The sequence below is a fragment of the Chiloscyllium plagiosum genome, chromosome 24 (genome assembly GCF_004010195.1).
Source record: "Chiloscyllium plagiosum isolate BGI_BamShark_2017 chromosome 24, ASM401019v2, whole genome shotgun sequence".
Lineage (NCBI taxonomy): Eukaryota > Metazoa > Chordata > Chondrichthyes > Orectolobiformes > Hemiscylliidae > Chiloscyllium > Chiloscyllium plagiosum.
In genome coordinates, this window is record NC_057733.1 from 44,229,820 (window position 1) to 44,254,119 (window position 24,300).

General features: G+C 41.9%; 1 protein-coding gene across 1 annotated transcript; it reads right to left on the minus strand.

Moving 5' to 3' along the window:
* Window positions 1-998: 998 nt before the first annotated feature.
* Window positions 999-22,637, minus strand: gprc5c (G protein-coupled receptor, class C, group 5, member C). The gene is made up of 5 exons (XM_043714943.1): window positions 22,345-22,637; window positions 16,018-17,074; window positions 13,529-13,632; window positions 3,965-4,156; window positions 999-1,070 (listed from the first exon to the last, which is right to left on the minus strand). The coding sequence occupies exons 2-4, from the start codon at window positions 17,027-17,029 to the stop codon at window positions 4,001-4,003; spliced, it is 1,272 nt and encodes a 423-aa protein (XP_043570878.1). The 5' UTR covers window positions 17,030-17,074; window positions 22,345-22,637; the 3' UTR covers window positions 999-1,070; window positions 3,965-4,000.
* Between the last annotated feature and the right edge of the window lie 1,663 nt (window positions 22,638-24,300).

The window sequence follows — 24,300 nt, forward strand, 5'->3', positions numbered from 1 at the left end:
ATGCAAAGATGCTTACACTAATGAAAGATGTAATATGGTTTGCTAACAAAAATGAAGATATGTGTTTCAGACAGCGGGACTGGGCATTGAAACACATGCTGGTTTTTGGTTTGGTTCACTTTGATTGTTTCATGACCTACTTCTACATTTCTGTTACAGGCTTGGAGCCGTCACTGCAGAAATACGATGATTAATTCTATTCTAGCCTATAAAACATAAGGAATAGCAATCCAAGTCTTGACACAGCGTGAGCTCAACCTGAAGCGACAAAGCCAATTCCTAAATGTGTGTTATATTCCTTCAGGTGGTCCATACGAAATAGATAATTTCAGTTTTATATCACAGGAATGAACAGTAGTCTGATTACAGAGCACACACAGAACATTAAACCCATCTCCCTTTTACATGGTGAGAAACTGGTTTTCTTTTCAATCATAGCTTGTACCTCTTTATTGCGGTTTTCAAGGACAGCATATACTGCATCTCCCTCAACATCATTCAGGAGGCAGACAGCAGTACAGAGGTTGATGTAAGCAAATTTACAAGGCATTGCACTACAGAGAAAATTAATACCCATCATGCTATCTACCTTTTTAAAAAAAATCACTTCTGGGATGTTGTTGTAGTAGCATTTATTGCTTTCATCTGTTATTGCCCAGGAGAATGTGGTAGTGAGCTGCCTTCTTGAATCACTGCAGTCTATGTGGTGCAGGGTCAAAGCTGTAAGAAATCTATTCAGCAGAGTTCAGAAAGACTTTAAAGGCAATGCTTAAAGTAAACAGAGAACAAGTAGTGACAATGCAGTCTCCACCCTGCCTTGTATGGTCACCCACTCACTGGGGCTTGACTCAGTTGCTAAGCAGAATGCCTAAATCCAGTTGCATTCAGAAAACAATCCTTTTCATTTCCAGCTTAAATGCCACATCAACAGGACTTTCCTCCCACTGATCCAGTGTCACTCAGAGAATGGAAAACAATCTCAGCAAGTTGCAGTTTTAAAAAAAAAAATTAGCAAACTGTTGGCAGAGAGACTCCTTTCACCACAGAGATCTTCCATATTGGGAGCTCACCTGTTTATATGAAGAGAAAAGATAGGTTATTAGGATTGGTATGATTGAAAATTAGGTGGAAAATCAACCATCCTCACTTTGCTAGAAGTGTTTTATAAAAGTAATCATTCATGTTAGTAACACGTTGCCATTTTCCCTATATTAGTTCAGAATGATCACTAGACAGAAAAAGTGAGAAATGATCTGTATAATATACACATATATTGCTCAAAATCTCTAGGTTAAGAATTCCTCAGATGTCTATTTGGTGTGGATCATTAGTTGCATTGTGAAGACTCTGCTCATTTCTCATCATGACATTCTAAAGAAAGGAAGGGAAAATATTCACGAGTTTGTCAGCAGCAAGATCACACCAATCCCTTACATGTGTATTTTTTATCTTAAACTTCTGATGAAACAGGAAAATATAGCACTTAATCTTCACAAGCTCATTTATATTATTTCCAACTATTACCAAAGGTTTCACACTGACTAACACCAATGCCAATGGCTTGCACGTTAGAAGCTTTAATAAGAAGACTTGAAAGTTTACGAGTTTGCAAAGTGGCACTGATCCTTATCTATCAGCTGTACAGTTTTCAAGTGTAGGGTAGTTAATCCCCCCAACCCACACAGAGAGATGGATTGTTAAGTCCAGGGGATATGAAATGAAAAAAAAATCCATCATCATTTTACCAGAAAAGTGTTCTATAAAATTAATCATTCACGTTAACAACATGTTGGAAAACATATCACTGTGTCAACAAAGAGCCTTCATTTGAAGCTTGTCATTCAATTTTTAACTGGGGGCAGTGGGGTGGAATCTGAATGTATATTTTGGAAAACAGTCAATGGCCGAGTGGAAAACCAAGCCAACATCAATACAAGGACCCATTGGAAGTGTTACAGTTGCAGTTCAGAATACTAATTGAGCTGATAGTACAGTCCAAAAAAAAAATGCTGAGAATTTGAACTGAAATGTTTGATTTTACATAGAAATTGTAAAGAGTTGGTATCTGTGATTGGTAAGTTGATTGTTTGTTGTCAGGTGGTTATGTACTTCTTGGAGTTTAAAAAACCTTCCAGAATCTATGACTCTGTAAAACATGATCAGAATATCACATAAACAGCATAAGTTACTCGGTAAAACTGGGAATGGGACGTTACGTGTAGTAGCCCTTTTATAGTGATGACTGTCTCCTGCATGCTGTGAGCTGAACAACAGTTACAGCACCATGTATTTTAGTTTATCACGGATTGTGGCTGTCACTATGAGATCAGCACTTATTGCCTATCCCCAAATGCCCATGAAATCTGTGCAGGGGCTTTAGAAGCATGAACATAGCTGGATTTTTGCCTGAAAAGTTTGATTCAGATCCACAAACGGGTCACGAGAGGAAATTGGAAAAAGAACGAGGACTGGAAAAAAATCCAAAGTCTTTAATTGATTGCAGATTTTCCAAATATCCCACTCAGGTACAGTTAAATAATTTAAAAAAAAAACAAACTGTCTTAAGGTGCAGAGGCTCGGGGGGCCCCGCGTGGGTTTGCAAAAGTTTGATACACAACCTGTGCTGCTCCTACTTCAACAAATTTGCAACACATTGACAAAACAATGGAAGCCAGAATCGAACTCCTCTTTGTTTGGAGCGAGTCCTAAACTGTTTGCTGCAGGCTAGGTGCAGGCATCAGTGCTTTTATATTAACTTATGGATATAGGTATCGCTGGCTCGGTCAGGATTTATTGCGTGGCCCAATAATTTTCAAGAAGATGGCAACAGTAACCTGCCTTCTCTAAATATGAAGTCCATGTGGTGTGCATACAGTCACAAAGCTGTTGGAGTGGATACGACACAGGATGGTCGTGACATGGAGGCAAACTTCCAGGTGGTGATCCATCCATGCTTCTGTCAATCTACGTGGCAGGTTTGGAAGGTTCTGCCATTGGATTCTTGGTGAATTATTGCAGTACATCTTTGTAGATGGTACCGTTGATGCGTCAGTGGTAGGGACAGTAGACTCTTAAGGTGGTGAATGGGCTGACCATCAAGCTTTATCCTGGCTTGGGTATTACTGGAGCCCAACACATCCAGGCAAGTGGAGAGTTGGCCTGGTCATCCTTTGTAGATGGTGGACAGGCTTTGGGACAATGGGAGGTGAGTTACTCATTACAACATTCCAGCCTCCAACCTGCCTGTGTTTCCACAGTGCTAATGCGGCTGGTCCAGGTTACATGAGAGAAACTGTGATGTGATTAGATGACACATAGAGCTTGGGTGTTAGAAGCTTGCACATTAGATTAGATTCCCTACTGTGTGGAAACAGGCCCCTCGGCCTAACCAGTCCACACAGACTCTCTGAAGAGTAACCCACCCAGACCCGTTTTCCTCTGACTAATGCACCTAACACTACGGGCAATTTAGCATGGCCAATTCACCTGACCTGCGCATCTTTGGAGGAAACCAGAGCACCTGGAGGAAACCCACGCAGACACGGGGAGAATATGCAAGCTCCACACAGTCAGTGGCCTGAGGCTGGAATCGAACCTGGGACCCTGGTGCTGTGAGGCAGCAGTGCTAACCGCTGAGTCACTGTGTCGCCATTGTTGGGGGAAGGGCAGTTTAAGGAATCCCAGATTTATTAATCTTGGAGGGAACAAGCTAACTTTTGAGTTGAAAAAAAAAGTAGCTTGCCCTCAAAAAGAAAAACATAGCCAAGGACAAGATATTCTTAGACCAAAAGCAAAGCATTGCATTTAAAGTGTTCATGCCCAATGATGTACCCAGTGGCCTCCTCCATCATGTCGTTTCTTGTCTGGCCATTATCAACAAGCATCGCTGGTACTACTTGACTAATTGTCTAGGGCATCTCTAGGACAATTACAAACACATACACACATGGATTGAAAGCCATACATTTTGTCGGTGTTCTCTCTGCAGCCATGCAAGGTGTTAAAATGTCGGTCCATTCCTGCCATCTTGTTGGGCAGTCTGCCTGCTCTCAGCTGTAAATGCATCCTCTGCACGGAGGGTGGAGGCGTTACTGGAAAACGCTGACTGGTTAATGGTGACCCTCGGGATATAATGCTCATAGGGATTTTCTAACGACTTGAAGAACAAAACAAAAGCAGTGAGTAAAGACCTATGATTAAGGAAAAGTTAAGAACATGCTGAGGTTACAGTGCAAAGGGAGTTGAGAGAAAATAAAACAACTTTGTAAACTATTGGTTGTAAATAATTAATGCAAAACAATTATCCATGCACAAATTAAGCCTGCATTTTGTAAAACAATTGAAATTAAAACTATTTCAGCATACCTGTTATTTATGATTTCTCTGTAAATCTGCATAGTTTAGTTATAGGTATTAAGCTGCCATTTTCTTCCTATGTTTACTTGTCAATTGATTCTCCTTAGAATGTAATGATTCTTTGCTGGCACAGACATCAAGAGATCTCACTTGGTTATTGCCCTGGTCTAATGCTGGACAGTTAGTAATCGCAGACATTCCATTGTAGAGAGTGGGAGGCTGAGATTCATCACAGCTAAGTGTCATCCTGCCCTTACCTGCTGTCCAAACTTGATCACTGCCAGCAGAGTTGGAACTCTGGTGTTTTATTCCCCTCCCTGAGACATTTGAGGAAACCCTCCCACCTCCACTGCAGGAGTGGTAGACACTGGCTGAAAACCAGATGTACACACAGCTACAAACGAAGCGCTATGGGATTTTAAGGTGTACTGAACTATATGCTCCTTGAAGCAGTACGGTGACTCAGTGGTCAGTGCTGCTGCCTCACAACAACAGGGAACCAGGTTTGAATCCACCCTCAGGTGACTGTCTGTGTGGCATTTACAGATTCTCCCAGTGTCTGCCTGGGTTTCCTCCGGATGCTCCGGATTCCTCCCAAGAACAAAGATGTGCAGGTTAGGCGGATTGGCCGTGCTAAATCACCCATAGTGTCCAGGGATGTGCAGGCTACCTGGGTTAGCCATGGGAAATGCAGGGATAGGCTAGTGGGATTGGTCTGAGTGGGATGCCCTTTGGAGGGTCAGTGTGGACTCGATGGGCCAAATGGACTGCCTCCACCCTGTAGGTGGAGAATTTCTACAATTCTGACCCCAGCTTCAAAGAACGCAGGCTGTTGTTGCTGCTAAAGCCCTTTTACTGCTTACCCTCCCAGTCCAGACTGTGGTTGGCACCATCTCTACACTGCACTCCCCACCACCAAATTGGTAGTGTCAATGCCTCCCTTACGCAAAGGCACATTGAATGTCAGCTAATCCTACACCTGTTGGTGTCACCACCTGGCCAACCTGATGACTAATACTGGTTGCCCCTCACTCACTGAGAACGCTTCCTGCTGCTGTATCATCAAAATTCCAGCACCCAAATCTCCAGGCTGGAACGTCTGCTTGTCACACAAGGCACCAGTCTGCGCCCATCAAGTGTGAGATCAGAGCCCACTAATACATCAGGCCTCTTTCAAGTCCTTCTCAGACAGGAAATCTAAACTTGTTTAAAAAAAATAATCAAGACCAGTTTACTTCCAAACTGGTTACAATGGATAAACTGCCCATACATTTGTAGTTAATAAATTGATTCAATTTATAAACAGTTGTGCACTTAAGCCAGCATGCACATTTATTCCAATATCCATTGAAAATGTAAAAAACACTTACATTTTTTGTCTTTACTATGAAATGAAAAGGTGAACAATCGACAGGGCCCCCATCTTTTGGGTCAACTAAAGCTACTGCTATTAACTGAAAACTGTGTTGGATGTAACTCTTGCTGCAGTGTTTAACATCAGATATAACCTGCTAGGTCAGAATCTCGGTGTACTAAGGTGAAACAGAGAGGAATACCTGAAAAAGCTGACGTTAAGATTTTTTAAGAATGGAAGCACTTGTTTTGTTGAGGTCGGATATCCGACACTAAATATTGAGACACGTTTGGGCTTCACTTTAACAGTATTTCTTTGTTCCTTGCCGGCAGGAGTGATATGGGGATGAAGGGTGAACAGAAAGGCAAAGAAACAACAGCCCAAATCAGGAAAAGTAACTCAAGCCTTCGTCAAAATAAGCAGGAAACATACAATTATCATTCTGCTGCATTAAAAAAAATCCTTGCAGAAATCTCAAACTGAGTTCTACACTGTCGCATAACACAAGCAAGAGATCCCAGTGTGCCCATATGTTGATGCAGGCTTCTCCACTTTGTGCCTATTTGTTGCTCTGTAGAATTTATTGCGAGATGCATATCCAAGATTCTGGTCAATGACAAAATGCTGTGCTACATCAACGCGCCTTTGGTCTTCAGCAGGTATATGGCCATCCTCAAAAGACAATGGTAGTATTTCAGGCTGAAGTGTCAACGTAAATAGTTACCATGGCCTTCCCTCACTGTAAAGATACATCAAACCCAAGGCCGGTCAAATAAACACAGCAAATAAGCACTTGCCCAAGGTCATGTAAACCCTTCCAGCTCACAGCTATTCTATCAGTAGTATACCTGACTAAATATCTAATCCCACTGATGTACTATGCTTCGTTTAAAACAGCAGGGAAAAAAAAATGACAGGCAAGTTTTTTGCTAAAAAGTTCTTTCCCTTGATAGAATTTATTCTAAGAAATTTTTGCGGGTGTACAAAAATCTTGTAGCAGTTACATCTCAAGAGGGTGCAACATTGTAGCAGGGATACGTTTGGAGATTCATACTTGTATAGCTGTCCATGTTCTTGTCTGTTCCATAGCATTGCATTAAATATTGAATAGCAAGACAGAGACCTGCTCAATGTAATTGGTTAGATTACGAACTGTTCCCTTTATTGCTTTTTAATAGTGCTCCACCTCCAAATGTAAATACCTTTGTGGGACTGCCTTTGGTTCCACTTCTATTGATTGAATTGTAATTCTTCTTCCTTCATTCTCCCCCACCTTCAAGAAACACTTCAGTGACAGTGTCAGTGATCAATGAATTGTGACTCACACATTTACATTGGCAGTGGCCAGTTCTATCTTCAATCCATCTTCTATCTCCTCTCATTACCCCTTCCCTACCACAGTCAGTCTTGCCCAAAAGCCATGTTTGGACAAGTTCTCCTGTTAAATTTCAAGAAGTCTCCAGCCAACTGCCTTTACTGCTAGCCAGGTACCTCCCAGTATTTTCTTTTGGAAGACCTCTATCATATTTTACCATTTCTTTACTTGGCCTCAAGACAAGAAAACAGCCCCTCATCCTGCCCACACAAAGGCTGCTTAGACTCCACTGCAATATCCCTTACCTTCCCACTTACCTCAGCTCACCAGCTACAATAACAGTCATCCACTCCTTTATCACTTCCAGGCTTAACCATTCCTGCCCACCTCTGTTTCCTTCAGCTCATCCAAACTCTTCCTGCCCATATTCTGCCTCCATCAAGACTTGGTCACCAATGACCAAGGGGTGGCACAGTGGCTCAGTGGCTCAGTAGTTAGCACTGCTGCCTCACAGCACCAGGGACCTGGGTTCTATTCCAGCCTCGGGTGACTGCCTGTGTGGAGTTTGCACATTCTCCCCTTGTCTGCATGGATTTCCTCCGGGTGCTCCGGTTTCCTCCCACAATCCGAAGAAATGCAGGTTAGGTGGATTTGGCTATACTAAATTGACCATACAGCTCAGTGAGGTGTAGGTTAGGGGTAAATGTGGAGTATTAGGGTGATTTACTCTTCAGAGGGTTGGTGTGGACTTGTTGGGCCGGATGGCCTGTTTCCACACTGTAGAGATTCTATGAATGACATATGACCTTACTGACGTGGACTGGCTTCAGTGCAAAAGCTGTCAGATTTCTTCACAGTCATACTAATGTCCTTTAGAGAAGGAAACTGCTACGATTACCTAATCTGGGCCTACATGTAACTCCAGAACCACAGCAATGTGTTTGACTCTTAACTGCCCTTTGGGCAATTGGGATGGGCAATAAATGCTGTCTTAGCAAGCAATGCCCTCATTCTGTACATGAATTCTGTACATAAAAAGAAATTCCTCTTCCCTCCCTCAAGTCCTACAACTCTCCAATCCTCTTGTGGCCTTTGTGGTTTCCCTCATCCCTTCTGGTAAAACTCACCACTGACAGGTGTACCATTGTTCCTATAATCCCTAATCTGCTCACATTTCTGTTCTCATCCTCATTCCTTTCTCCCATAAGCTATTCATTAATCCCGTCTCTTTAACCAAATATCAGGTCATCTTGGGGTCCATTTTCTCCTCATTCACTTGTAACACATCTGTCTTTACGATGCTACCCGAGGAATAAATATTGATTCGGATAATTTCCCTGTTCTTCATTGAAATACAGCAAGTCAGCAGGATCTTTCATATTGGCTCCCATAGGTGGATAGGGCTTTGATTTAAAGTCCATAACCAAGAGGCAGTATTTCTGACAATGCAACATTGAAGTAAGACTGTGATGATTGTGCTCAGACTCTGCAGTAAGGATTAAACCAGGAATCTGACGCAAGTGTGTTATCTACTGAACCACAACAGACACTTAGGGGAGTGTCAGATGTTATTGACTTTTTCTTGTTTAGTGCCATTAAATTGAATTACGTCAAAAAAACTACAAAAATGAAACACAGCTGGAAACATTTCAAATTGTGATGACAGCATGACAGAGAATGCTATTTACAGAGGACAGTGCCGTTCCAAGACAACTTCAGAGGAAAGGAATTGCATCAATGAACCGACTACAGCTTCAAGATTAGAAGACAAAGTCTCATCTTCCTACACACACCAGGTCAAACTTAATAACAAACCTCTGCAGCAAAGGTTCCTGACAAGTGCTGACAGATGATAAAGACACAGGAGTATCACAAGATGACAACAGCAGCTAGATGCCAACATTGATAATGTGAGGAGGGAGAGAAATAGATGAAAAAAAGCATAATTCTTGTGAACCATTAGAGTAAGTACAACTCATTGAAAAAGCATCAGTCTTTAACATGAACTCAAACACTGTCAAAGCCTGGCTCTTTCTGAAACAGTTAATTAAAGTCTGTAACTGAACTCTAATTTTGTTCAATCCCACAGATAATATACTGACATCATGCAAATTTCCTGTGTTTATGACAAAGACTCATTTTGTGGACACTATAGATATTTCAGTGAATGTTTTGATACAGATTTTGTTCCTAATTGAGAAAAGTTTACTATGAATGTGGAGTTCTATTCCAACATCAACCTGGTGTGCTGAACCGACCTGCTGCCAAATACAATTTATGAACCACAGTTGATGTTTGCTGTGACGCATTAATGGTTATATGCAGACAAACCTCCACCCCTCAATCATATTATCTGTGAAATCCAATACATTCTCTGTTAATATATTTGGAACTTTGAGGTGAACTGTCAGTGCTTTACAGATCTAGAGTATTTTAATGCTTACCCATAAAATTCTTTAAAATTAATTTTTAGAAAGTTAATTGATTTAATGGCATTTTGTCACAAGTGTGCACTTCATCATCAGTCATAAATAGCACTAAACATCCGTTTTCACTTCAAAAAGCACAATTAGTAGCTCAGAGGTTCCTGAACATGGCAGAACAGAAAAGAAATACAGCCAGTAGTCAGCCATTAATTATCTGAGGCAGCTTGTCAGTTATATGACTTCAGGGAGTCAGTTAGCTCAATTGGCTGGATGCCTGGTTTGCAGTGCAGAATGTCACCCAACAGCCTGGATCCAATTCTTGTACCAGCTGAGGTCAACATTGAAGGTCGTGGCCTTCTCAAACCTGCCCCTCACCTGAGATTAAACTCCCCACCCACTAATGAGTCTATGGTGACTATAGCTCTGCCTAAATGGTGAATAAGAACCTGGTGGGGGGAGAACTTGCATTACAACAGTGCCCTCATCACATCAGAATTTCCCAAACCTCACCGAAAGTTAAAAAAAAATTAAAGGACCAGTCAGAGGAGGTGCAGAAAGAATGTTTTCCCTGGACTAGAACCATGGGGCACCAGCTCAGAGTAAGGATCCAGCCATCTAGGTCTGAGGTGAGAACACAGAACAGTACAGAATAGGAACGGGCCCTTCAGCTCAACATGTTGTGCCAAACAGGACGCCAAATTAAACTAATCCCTTCTGCCAGCCATTGGCCCATATCCCTCCATCCCTTACATATTCACGTGCTTATCTAAAAGTCCCATAAATGTTCCTACCATAACTGCCTCCACCTCCACCCCCGGCAGCACGTTCCACGCTCCTACCACTCTCTATGTAGAACAATTTGCCCCTCACACCACCTTTTAACTTTTCCCCTCTCACCTTAAATGCATGCCCATAGTATTAGAGATTTCAACTCTGGGAGAAAGATTCTGACCATCAGCCTGTAATGATGCTGCTCCTTTAACAAGGTAATGTTGTCCCTGTTTTTTTTTCAGTGCAGTCATAATGACAAGTTCTGGGGTGTCTCGTTCTGATGGGTTTTAGGGCCAATTTGATTATTGCTAACAGATACTGCCTCAGGCAAAAGGCTTTAAAAAAAACTGTTGCACTATAAAAGGAGAGTGGCCAGTTCTGCCAGCTCAGCTTTTCTCTGGTTTGGTTTTTTTTGGCTTTTGGTCCGGCGGTTCAGAGCAAGCAATCCATTTTGAGGCTTCTGGTCGAAGAAACAGGTAGATGGAAGAAGGTGTTCTATGCTGAATCTCTCTGCCATCTCTCTCTCTCCTGTAAGACCCCATGTTTGACTTTACGTTTTTTGCCAAGGGATGTTTATGGAGATCGTTGCAGGAATTTGAAACAGCATCATTAAGTTGGGATAGTCTGTTGGGTTTTCAGATGGATTAAGATATTCAGTATTCTGTTCTCTTTTGTTTGTGTTTCATTCAGTAATCTTCAAATAAATTCTGTTTTGTTTAAAATTTAAGGGTTGGGCCAACTGCATCACTCTTGGAAAATCTGCTTTACACCTGCTTAAAACAACTCGCAAAGTTAGGGTCTGGGCTACTTCCCTGAAATGTTTTGAGGGGGTCTAGCCTGGTCCATAACAAGCTCTACCTATTTCATCGTACAGAGGGTGGTGAGTCTTTGGAATTCTTGTCCGAGCAGAGTGTGGAAGCTCAATCATTCAGTACGTACAGAACAGAGATAGATGGATTTCTGTGGTACGGTGGCTCAGTTGTTGGCATTGCTGCCTCACAGCACTAGGGACCCGGGTTCGATTCCCCCCTCGGGTGACTGTCTGTGTGGAGTTTTCTCCGGGTGCTCCGGTTTCCTCCCACAGTCCAAAGTTGTGCAGGTCATGTGAATTGGCCATGCTAAATTGCCCATAGTATTAGGTGCATTAGTCAGAGGGAAATTGGTCTGGGTGAGTTACCCTTCAGAGGGTCGGGTGGGACCTTGATGGGCCGAAGGGCCTGTTTCCAAACTGTAGGTAATCTAATCTAAATATTAATGACTTCCAGGGAAATGGAGATATTGGGAATACTTCACTAACAGGATGATCAACTGTGAGCTAGATTGGCAGAGTGGACAGGAGGGGTTGAATGATCCATTTCTCTTATGTTCCTTTGTTCAAAATGTTTCATAGCCAGTTAAATATCTTGGAAGTCACTACTGATAATTAGGAATTGCTGCAGCCAATCTGTGCAAAGCAAACCCCTGCAAACAGCAGTAAGATTACAAGGTAAAAATAATCAATTTTAGTGATATGATTGTGGGACTTCCCTGCAATTCTTCTATTGTGATCTTATTGAGGCTTATAAAATCATGAGGGGTGTAGATAAGGTAAATGGCAAGGGGCTTTTCGCTAGATTGGGAGAGTTCTAAACTAAGGGGCATATTTTTAAGGTGAGAGGAAAAAGATTTTAAAAAGACCTGTGGGATAGCTTTTTTTTAAAAAAAAGTGGTTTGTGTGTGGAACGAACTGCCAGAGAAAGTGATGGATGCAGTTAACATTTAAAAGACATTTGGATAAGAACATGAAGAGGATATGTTTGGAGGGATAAGGGCCAAGTGCAGGCAGGTGGGACTAGTTTTGTTTGAGAACATGGTCGGAGTGGACTGGTTGAACCAAAAGGGCTGTTTCCATGCTATACGACTCTGTGCCAACGTGGTGAGATCTTTTACATTCACCAGAAAAAGATCTTGTTTTAAATCTCTTTCAACGGCACCTCAGTGCAGCACTTTATTAATTGGTAGAATGCGGTCTCTTCCAGTTTCCATTGTATGCTGATCATGTTATGGTAATTTTAAATAGAATAGGCAGGTTGGGAGTTGCTAATTGTAATCAGTCATTAACTAACGTGCAGCTTTCTGCAAATTTAAGCTTTCTATTTTATTTAAGCACTAACTCATTTTGATATATTACAAAGGCACAAAGTCAATCTTAGATGTTGCTCTGTCTTTTGAAGGCATTAAAGTACAAACTCTGATGGGGAGGTCCGTGCTATGTTCACTTAATGGGTCTTTTTTCAATACAGGAAAGCATTAAATATTCATATGAAAAATTTGCCAATAACAGCTTCTACTTTCTAACTTGAGTACTACTCCTGGATGACCTCTGGCATGAATCAAGACAGAATCTGGACAGCAAGGGCATTATTTAATAACTGAGGCCAAATTCAACGAAACTCAAACTGATTCTCTCTCAACATTCAGAAACGATTTGCATTGCAGCAGTTTATTTTTGGATAAAAATCAGGACCAAGACCGTGGATGCTTTTTCCTGACTTCCTCTAGTCCAGAGCAGAGTCTAACTGGAACATGGCTAAACTGGAATAAATGGAATAGCAGATTTTAGAGAGAGAGAAAAAAAATCAAAAGAACTGTGGATGCTGGAAGTCAGAAATTGCTGGAAAAACTCAGCAAGTTTGACAGTATCTGTAGAGAAAAATCAGGGTTAACATTTTGGGTTCAGTGACCCTTCCACAGAACACCAAAATAGCAAACATTACTGATTTCTGAATTAACTGGCATTATTTTTGTGTGTATGCATGGCCCAACAGAAACTCCAGATATGATGGGTTCAAACATGTCACTTTTATGAATGAAGCATATCTACCAGTAGAAAGGAGTATTAGCACCTTTGACCCTATACATCAGAGAACGGTGCAACAGAATGAACATGAGCTACAGTGTGATGGAAGTAAAAGAAAAGGCGTATTTTCTGCTGCTCGATTTTCTTAGATTTGCTTTTCAAAAGCAATACAAGTAGACTCTAGTTCTCCAGTTGTAGCCAACAATCTCTCTAAACTTTCTGCTAATGATTAACATGTTAACAATTTTTTTTTAAGTGCGCAAGTTCTGGTAAATCCACAATGGGACCATATCAATAATAAATTCAAAGGCAGTCTTGTGTAGAAATAGCTTGTGACTCACATTAACCAATCACATCTCTTTTGACCATTGTTCTGTTACGGTACATTGTATAACGAGCATCCAGACACAGGGGAAGAAACCTAGTGGTTGATGTTTTCAAAATGCCAATAAATTGAGATAACTTACGTTGGTTTTGTTCATCAATGCCATTTCAGTCGGCTGGTATACACTGTTCCGAAGCTGTCCATTGTAACCACTATAACCTGTGTAAGGGGATTTGGGCTTGTTTGCTGGGAAAATAAATAGACAAAAAGTCACACTGTATTTTTCTGAGAAAAACAATCGCCCTCTTTATTTTAGAAGTCATTTGGCTCTTGGTAGTTTTATCTCAAGTAATTTAATCATTACAAGTTCAATTCCCAAAATGTGCCAAGTGTGTTGAACTCAGTCTGAAGGAAGAGTGACAGGCATGCTGCAATTGACCCTGATATCTTTCAAGTCTGAAAACTGCCCAGACTTTCCATGGGATAGTAATCCATCAGCCCCTGCTGAATGCTGGGGTCAGAGTTAGTTGTGATCCCTCTGCCCTTTGCCAGCATACCAGTATTTATTACTGCAGCTCTGAAATAGATAACGACCACTTGGGTCGGTTATCAGAGAATACCCAACATTTTTGCTTTCATTAGGAAGTGTCAGCAACGCTGAAAAAGCCATTCTTAATTGTCCACAGAAGATAGTGATGGGTTTTCCTCTTCAAATTACTTAGTAGCTGACAAGGCCACTTCACAGGGCAGTTAAGAACCAACTGTGTGGGACAGGAATCATAGATGGTGCTGGTTTCCTTCCCTTAAGGAAATCAGTGCACTAGCTGGCTTTTTGCAATTATTCCAGCAAGGATTCGCTATCACTTTTAGGGAAGTTAGCTTTTAACTTCCAAATTTGAAAAATGCCACGCAACCTGAATTTTTGAATTAGGTTGAGTTAGGACAATCAGACTAACAATGTATAAACCAGCAGAGTCAGAGGTGGGTTTTGTTATTACCTGCTCACTTTGGGTTAATCTTTTCTGGTATTAATCATTTAGTTTAAAGTATGGTTGAAGTGTTCTGTTCTTTGATACAGGAGTCCTGACCTTTGCTGAGGGGCAGGGGAGCAGCTAGAGGAATTGGTAAAAGCAAATGAGAAATCTTTTGCAGTTAGAATAGTTTAAGGTTAAGATGTGGTCTGCTCTCATTTCCACTAGTGCTATTTAACTTGCTAATTTCAGCACTGAATGAATTACTAGCCGTATATAAAAAAAATACAAATAGACAAAAGTCCTGACTTGGCTTTGTTTTCTAGATTTTATCCCCTCCCCAACTTTCCCTCGCTTGCTCCTTCCACAAATTTTGCAGATGGGAAGTCAGAGCTGTGTCCACATTTCTAAATTCTTTAAAAAAGACCACCTTGGGGGTTACATTTCCAAAAACTGGATCGTTCATCTCCTTTTAAAGATGGAACACTTTACTCCATCCTGCAGCTCAGTGTAAAGCTTATTTATCTATACATGTTTGCACAGCAAGAAACTCTGGGACTTGAACTTGTAAAGTTAGAGTTGGAAAACATTATTCAATAATTTGAGACATTAGGTTACTACTTATTGATTAAAAGATAAATGAATAAAACTCTTGAATGCATTTCTTGTTCATTCTGAATCCCAAAAGGCCCACTTCTCAGGGGAGGTGGCAGGGTAGTGGTAATATCACTAGCCCAGTAAGATAGAACCCCTGGCGAATGACCTGGGATTGTGAGTTGGAATCCTGCCATAGTAGATGGTGAAATATGAGCTTAATGAATAAAATCTACAGTTAAGAACCAGCTAACCATTGTCAAGTACTTTAAAAGTTCATCTGGGTCACTAACGTCCTTTAAGGGAAGAAATATGTCACCCATATATGGTCTGGCTTACACATGACTACTAACCCATGGCAACCTATTTACCTGCAACTTATTTTGTTGCTGTGTAGACATTGGGGATCCTTGCATGGAGTGGCTTTTGGAGGTGGAGCCCATTCATTGGCATGCATGGAGCTTCCTCATGATTGCATAGCAATGTGATTGGCTCTAAACTACCCTATGGAAAGGCTCTACTACACCACTCAGATCAAGGGGCAATTTGGGATTGGCATAAATGCGTGCTCAGCCAGCAACATTCACACTCCATGAACATATAAACAAAGCAATCTGTGCCCTCTTGGCCCTGGACAATGTTCAAATCCATTGCACAGCAGAAGCAACAATTGACAAAAAGTATAAAGCAAGTTTCTGCCACTTTCCACTTTTAAAGCTGCTGTTCATCATCATTCTCCACTCTCTTTGCTAACCCAACCTTGTGAATAGTGTCGACTCAATTACCTGTAACAATATTGCTAAATGTGATCGCTGCCAAACGCTAGCGTAATTACTGAGAGCAGGCAGCAATGAGGACTGGTAATAATGCTGCTGGGAATGTGGTGAAACTGCTTGAGACTGCCTGAAAAATCAGCCTTCCATCTGCTAAAGCCAAAAGAAGTTTAGTTAATTCATAATAAAGCTGCTCGGTGCCAATTCCTAATAGGGACAGTTCTTGTCAACTGAAGAAAAGTAAGCATTTATATCTCTAAACTTCAAATGACTCAGAACATAATTGATCTAACCTGAATTGGGTTCATCCATTGAGAATGCTTTGTTTTCTATGTACATGTGTTGAGCTTGCTGTTCCTTTAAGATGGTCTCATAACCCACTCCTCTTGTTGGATATACCTCTTCGACATAATGCTGCTCCGTACTGGCTTTTGTCAGATGGCAGATCTCAGGGATGATGTACATAAAGACAAACACCCAGGCGTTGGCAACCAGTGCAATAGAGAGTGTTGGATCATTCCAGGTTTGATTTCCGACTTTCTTATTTCCATAAACATACATTACAATCCACACAATCCAGATGGCGATGGAGAAACTAACTGTGACAAGGATAAATACACCATGTTTCTTCCAATGTTTAAAATGACCCCACTGAGTGGACACAGCAAGACCAAATGTAATTGCAATAAGAAACATAACGTAAATTAAAGCCATGGCAAAATCCATATTAGCAATATTGCAAGGATCTCCAAGAAATGCAGAACTGGTGCCATTATTCCTTACAATGGTGATTATTAACCATTCAGTATTTATTATTACTTCCACAAGGGTGAGAGAAAATGCCAGGATAAAAATGTGCCAGGCTTTAGGACCATTGTTTTTTCTGACAAGCAAGTTCAGTCTGAAAGAGTGTGCCAACATGCAGGAAAAGCAGATTGCAAACAGAACGCCAAACAAGAACCTTCTGGAAGCGCAGGTTGCGAAGTCCTTATTGATAATGAAATCAAAAACCAGGCAAAAGAGCCCGAATGTGCCAAAAATGAAAAAAACCTGAATTCCAATGGTACTCTTCCTCTTGCTGTCTTGGACAAAGGGTATGCTCGCTAATAAAACTAGTGTCAGCACAAAGCAACTTAGAATGCCAGCACTGGCTAGAGCTTGTAACACAATCCCCCAGACAGCTGATAAATCACAAAGGTTGAAGTAAAGTGAGTCGAGGCTAGCAGCACAACCCACTGGAGCGACGGCTGCAGCCACAGGGAGGAGACTGATCCACAAAGGAAGCTGCAATGTGCTTAGCCTCATCTTTAACTCAAGTTGGTCGATCTGAAAATGGATTTCGTCACGTGCCTAGAAGAGGAAAAAGCAACGGGTACAGGTTATCAAATTACACTGCACTCTATCATCGGAAGATTGCTGGATTCAGTCTAACATCAGTGGTCAGTGAGAAAGTGTGCCATTGTTTAGAACAACAGGATAAAACAACTTATTGCACACTCAGGAATGCTTTCTTGTTATTTTTAAAAGAAGAATTTTTGCCATGTCAGGTTCATTTTGAATGAAAGTACTTTTGAAAAACGAAATTCCCTGTACACAAGGCTTCATGCACAGGAGTATAATAAGGTTATCAAAAGAGTATACTGCTGGCCTTTTGTTCTTTGTTTACTCCCCTGCTATATTTCCCATGCTTCTTTTCTGAGGGTTGGTGACTACACATGATTATGGGCTTTTGGTCGAAACGTCGATTTTTCTGCTCCTCGGATGCTGCCTGACCTGCTGTGCTTTTCCAGCACCACTCTGATCTAAACTCTGGTTTCTAGCATCTGCAGTCCTCACTTTTGCCTGATTACAAAACCAGTCTAGATTCAATGGATCAAACATGAAACTAATATTCTACAGAAATTTGAGCTGGCTGCACCAGTGCTCAAATTCTGATTGTTCAAAATGAGATGTTGATCTTACAGTAACTTACAAACTTTTTTTTCCAATAAAACCGTGCAAAACATTTTACCATCTTCTGGGAAATCCAACTAAGGAAAATCTCCCTCACTGCGTCCCGCTGCTGGGATTTTTGAAATTACAGCTTGGTTATTAGAATCTCGAAGAATGAAAACAAAAACAAATGTTTATATATTTATAGTGCTCATCCCAGTCTGTTATTTACTCATGAGATTTGCTTGATTTCCCAGTCGCTTGACAGGAGAGAATGTTGTTTATAATCATAGTTACAGTCTCCTAGTGAGTGAAATCCCTTCCTGAGTGACCATCTCCAGATCAACCAGCAGCCTCAGTGAGTGGTGTTACAACTATCAACTGTACCACTCTGAAGGCTGAAATTTGTGCTGCTTCTTTCTAAAATCAAAACGTAACCAAGTTGCAGTGTTCAAAATATAGAGCGGATTTTGACATTGAGAAAGTTGATAGCCCATTATATATCTTACCAAGATCAAGGCAAATAACACGCACGAAGAAACATAACCTGGTTACCAATCTAACAGAACAGAGTCAAGATCTACCTTGCACAATCTAGCAACCCATAAGTAGGCCATTCACCAATCATACCTGTGCTGGCTCTTTGAAACTGCTAACCAATCAGCTGCATTCCTTGGCGCCACTCCATAGCCTGGATTACATTTCCCCCTTATGTTTATATCTAATTTCCTTCTCAAAAACAATTCAGAGTTGCACACTTTCAATTTGTCTCCAATAACCTGCGTGTTAAATGCACTAAGTCTGAAGCTTTTAAATACTTTTTTGGCAAGTTCGAAACTTGAATTATTCCATCATTCTGAGCATTTTACAAGTCAGTAAAACAAATCCTAATGTCATGACATTAGCACAGCACAGTCTATGAGACTGCACATGTACCACAGAAAACAAGGACACGGAAAAAAAAGACAAAAAACATTCAGACCTCAGTACATCATACACATTCACTGAAAAGGTGTTGTATTGTATAACTCACAACTGAATAATACTGATGGACATCTTGTTCCCAGCTTTAAGCTAGTTACAGAAACTGGGCTTATGTGACACATCGACATCTTGTTCTACACTTCATTAACACTTTTGCTTGTTGATCAATGAAAAAGAAGATGAAATAAGAATATCAAATGTTAGTAAAACAGTACTTGACTGAGCAAAAACAATGAAAATTTTGTTTTCCTAGACTTCATTGAATCATAGAATCCCTACAGTGTGGAAACAAGCCCTTCAGCCCAACAAATCCACACTGACCCTCTGAAGAGTAATCCACCCAGACCCATTCCCCTACTCTTATTATCCTATATTTACCCTTCACTAAAGCACCTAACCTGCACATCCCTGAAGACACTTATGATATATTAGGCAAAATGTTAACTTAAACTAGTGAAAATCAATACCTGCAGCAAGTATATAACAAATGGCCTCAATGCACAAGGATTCAGTAAAGGAAAAACTATTCACAAACAGACTGGTGACTTGTATTCAGTCACAATTATTGATTAAAAGGTATGCATATGTAAATAGTGAAGAACAGGGTGAAGCTTTGGTATACTTGCCTAATAGATTAGATTAGATTAGATTACATACAGTGTGGAAACAGGCCCTTCGGCCCAACAAGTCCACACCGCCCCGCCGAAGCGCAACCCACCCATACCCCTACATTTACCCCTTACCTAACACTATGGGCAATTTAGCATGGCCAATTCACCTGACCTGCACATCTTCGGACTGTGGGAGGAAACCGGAGCATCCGGAGGAAACCCATAGTGAGGTAAGAGTTGAAAAATGTGGTGCTGGAAAAACACAGCAGGCCAGGCAGCATCCGAGGACCAGGAGAAGTCTCCTGCTCCTCGGATGCTGCCATGCCTGCTGCGTTTTTCCAGCACCACATTTTTCAACTCTGGTCTCCAGCATCTGTAGTCCTCACTTTCTCCTAATAGTGAGGTAAGAGAAGCACAGCAGATCAGGCAGCATCCGAAGAGCAGAAAAATCAACATTTCTGGCAAAAGCCCTTCATCAGGAATGTTTGCTCAAATTGTAAATTTTCCTGCTCCTCAGATGCTGCCTGACCTGCTGTGCTTTTCCAGCACCACTCTAATCTAGACTCTGATCTCCAGCATCTGCAGTCCTCACTTTTGCCTAATAGTGAGGTAACTCAGTTTGTCTTAAGTTTCACTGATGATGAATCATTATTCCTAGGAACAGGAGGCCATTCAACCCATTGAGCCTGTTCTGACATTCAATGAGATCAAGCAGATCTGTGGCCTGCCTTGGCTCATACCCCCAAAACGCTTGCTTAACAAAAAAAAAACTTTCTACCTTACTGTTAAAACTAACAGATGACCCAACATCAACTGCCATTTGTGGATGAGATTCCAAACCTCTACCATCCTGTACATTTAAAGTCCATCCTAACATCTCTTCTGAATGGTCTGGCCCTAATTTTTCGACTATGTCCCCTATTTCTAGAAGCCAGAACTAGTGTTTATTTTTATCTACTCTGTCTTTTTCTGTTAGAATCTTGCATATTGAAGATCACCATCCAGAACAAAGCAGCCCACTTGATTGGCACTTCATCCACAAACATTCATTCCCTCCACCACCGATGCTCAGTAGCAGCAACGTGTACTATCTACAAGATGCATTGCAGAAGCTCACTGAAGATCCTCAGACTGCACCTTCTAAACCCACGGCTACTTCATCTGGAAGAACAAGGGCAGCAGACATATGGGAATACTCCCACCTTCAGGTTTCCCTCCAAGCCACTCATTATCCTGACTTGGAAATATAGTGCCTTTCCCTCACTGTTGTTGTGTCAAAATCCTGGACTTCCCTTCCTAAGGACATTGTGGGTCAACTCAGAGTACGTGGACTGCAGCGGTTCAAGAAAGCAGCTCACCACCACCTTCTCAAGGGCATCTAAGGATGAGCTACTAATGCTGGACAACAAAATGAATAAATAAAAAATAAGATTTTTATCAGCTCACCCCCTAACTTTCTAAATTCTAGAGAAAACATAGAAACTAAGCACTGGATTGGTACATCAGTCATACTCTTGCTTCAGAGCTGGAAGGGGTTGAGTTCAAGCTCCACTGTGGGATTTCAGTACCAAATCATGGTGCACTTCAGTGCCGGACTGAGGCAACACTGCATCTTTCAAACTGAGGCTCTCTCTGTCTATTCAGGTGGATGTAAAAGCTCTCATTGTGCTGCTGAAGAGAAGTAGGAACTTCTCCCAGTGGTCTCAGCACTTATTACTTTGGCATGTATCTCTCTTTGTTGGACATTGCTGTGCACAAATTGGCATGTTTGCCTACAAAGCAATTACCAATATATTTCACAAGAAATTCACTGTTTGTAAAGCACTCTGGGATGTTCTGAGGTTATTAAAAGCATGACAAACATTCAAATACTTTCTAGTTTCGAAGAGTTGTAAAAACAGCAGGAAGGTTTCCTTCCTGAACTGGCAACACCAACGTCTGTTTATAAAGGGCTTTTAACGCAATATTCCAAGGTGCTGCACAGGAATATTGCTTTAAAAAGAATGACACCGAACTACAAAAGTAGATAGGCCAAAGGCTTTGTCTGAGAGGTAGGTGTTAAGGAGCAAGTTAAGGGAAGACTGAAGAGGGACATGATTGAGGTGCATTAAATTAGGAGGGGCACAGGTGTGATACATAGGAAGGAACCTTTCCCCTTGGTGGAAGGATCAGTGACTGAGGGTGTCGTATACAGGCAGGAGATTTAGAGGGGATGTGAGGAAAAAAAATCCTTTTACCTAGGGGGAGGTAGGAATCTGGAACTCACTGCCTTGTAAGAGTGTTGGAGACAGAAAGCCTCATAACATTGAAGAAGTATTTAAGTATGCAACCATTATGCCAAGGCATACAAGGCTATGGGCCAAGTTCTGGAAAATGAGATTCAAATAGTTGGGTGCTTGTTTTTGACTGGCGTAGACTCGATGGGCTGAAGGGCTACATGAGAGCCAGAGGTTTTGAGAGGGAAACGCAGAGTTTGGTGGGTTGGAAGCTGAAGGTACAGACTCCAGTGGCAGTGCGGAATGCCTAAGGGAGCTGAAAGCTGGGGTGCAGGTAACTGGGAAATTTGTCAGACTGGTGTGGATTTCAGAGATGGGGGAGGGGGAAACTGCCCCTGAAAATACCTGAGAGAGGCCCCCAATACCCACAAGGCAGGAATGAGAAAGCTGGACTAATGCAGCAGGAAGCAACCCAGGGGAAGTGGAGAACCAGCTCTGGGGAATGCACGTTCAGGCGTGTTGAGCCCCTCACTCTCCCTGTTCCATTGAGAACCTTATCTGTGTGTGTACCGTCTACAGCGAGAGAGAGGCACCCACACAACCCGAAGACTTTCGAAACTCCCAACGTGAGCACAAACTCATACTTTACTCCCAGAAGGGTAGACTCTACAAAATAAAACGAAGCCGCTGCATCTTTGACCCGGAGTGCCTGATTGGAGCACATTGCGATTTGACAAAAATTAATCCCATCTGGAAAATGTACACCGCGGGGTTCGTTCAGGCTGGGGGGAGGGGGGCATTCCTTACTGCTGCACACACACAAATACAGAGACACAGACTGAGCCCGGGCTGAGTTGGAGCACCCATCGGCTCTTACCTTCTCCTTGTCTCGCCGCTGTCCCGGAGCGTTCCTTCCAGATACAACGAGCCGGGAGTCTGAGTGGGAACTGGGAGCTTGCAACAGCCTGAAAGCCCCGCTTCAGTGCACTCCCTGGATTACAGTGCACTCAGCTATTAGCCCAACGCACTCGCTGGCTCTACTCTCCTGCTTGTGTGTGTGAGTGAGAGAGAGAGAGATCTGATTTGTTGTTGATGTGGGAAGGATTTTGAAGAGTTAAGGTAAATCTCCCAGCCACAGAGTGGGAGTGACTCTCTGCAAACTAACCCTGTGTATTGACCTCAGCATGACGTGTCCCTCCACTCGATTGCTCATCCCCCTGTTTCAAATACACACTTATCACCACACACTGGCCGAGAACTTCCTTCAGAGCCATGTCCCGGGACTGTCTCTCATTCACGATCCTTCGGCAGTCTACCTACTGCTGAAAACAATGTGAGTTTGAAACAGTGGGAAAGTAATGGTGTGGTGACAATGTCCCTGGACTAGTCATTCCTGTATTCCCAGGTTAATGTTCTAGGGGCATGAGTTTGAACCCACCATGTTAGTTGGTGACATTTGCATTGAATACAAAGCTAGCCCCCAGTGGCACCTATGAAATGCATTCGGTTGTTGGTACAAGCCTAAAACAAAAATAGAAAAGCTCAGCAGGTCTGGCAGTACCAATGGAGAGAAATCAGAGTTAACGTTTTGGGTCGAGTTCCTCAGAACTGCTTATGCCAGACCTGCTGAGTTTTTTCAGCGATTTCAGTTTTTGTTTCTGATTTGCAGCATCCGCAGTTCTTTCGGTTATTAAAAGTCTGTCTGGTTCACTAGTGCCTGTTAGGGAAGTAAGTCTACCCTCCATGATGTGACTCCAGATCAATGTCAATGTAGTTGACCTTTAACTGCCCTCTGGGCAATTGGGATGGGTAATAAATGTTGGCTGATTCCAGTGATGTTCACAGCCTGTGAATGAACTATAAAAATATACTTAGGATCATCAGCAGCACTAAGTTCAGTAGTGGTTTGAATTGGACTTTTTCTTCAGTTCAAAAGCAACGTGCAGCGAAAGTGAAATGCACTTTACCCTCAGAGTTCACCTACAATGTTTCCCCCCTCTCCAATTTGCCTGGAAGGTTCTGATGCCCTACTGGGCTTTAGGTTCTTTGATTGTGTCTGAGCGAACACACCTTGTCCAATTGTTCAGCAAAGTGCCAGCAGACTATAGTGAGTGTCGGAGATGTTACTACACAACTACTACTGTCATCAACTCAAAAGCAAGACCCTGCCAAGTGCTACAATTCTGAAATCAAAATGAGAAATTACTCAGCCAATCAGGCAGCCTCTGTGGAGAGAAACACAATTAACATTTCATATTTGATAAAACATCAATCTGAAGTATTGACGCTAGTCCTCTATCGCCTGACTTTCACATACTTGTGATTGCAGTAGGGATTAACTGCATACCAGTGAGGCATACTTGACCATATGAAATAGAAGAAGTAGATCATTTGGCCCCTTGAGCCTGCTCTGCCATTCAATAAGATCAACAGGAGACTGGAAGACCACAGTGAGCCAGGCAGCATCAGGAGGTGGAGAAGTCAACGTTTCGGGTGTGTAACCCTTCTTCAGGCCCAGGACCAGAGTCCTGAAGAAGGGTTACACACCTAAAACGTTGACTTCTCCACCAGCCTGATGTTGCCTGGCTTGCTGTGTTTTTCCAGCCTCCTACTTGTCTACCTTGGATTCCATCTGCAGTCATTTTGTCTCTAATTAAATAAGATCTTGGCTAATCTATTTGTATTGTGAATTCCACATTCCCATCTATCCCCAATAACTTTGCATTCCAAATCTAACATGAATTTGTCCACCAAATTGAAAGGTGACTTTATTTCTGTTTTCTGCCAGTCAGCCAATCTTCTATCCATGCAAATATGTTAACCCCACCTCCTG

Excerpts from the sequence above, each read along its gene's own strand:
- gprc5c (XM_043714943.1), bottom strand. The coding sequence starts at position 17,029 with ATGAGGCTAAGCACATTGCAGCTTCCTTTGTGGATCAGTCTCCTCCCT. Across the intron at positions 13,633-16,017 it reads AATGGATGAACCCAATTCAG|CAAACAAGCCCAAATCCCCT; the intron begins GTTAGATCAATT and ends TTATTTTCCCAG. Across the intron at positions 4,157-13,528 it reads CATTGATGAACAAAACCAAC|TCGTTAGAAAATCCCTATGA; the intron begins GTAAGTTATCTC and ends TTGTTCTTCAAG.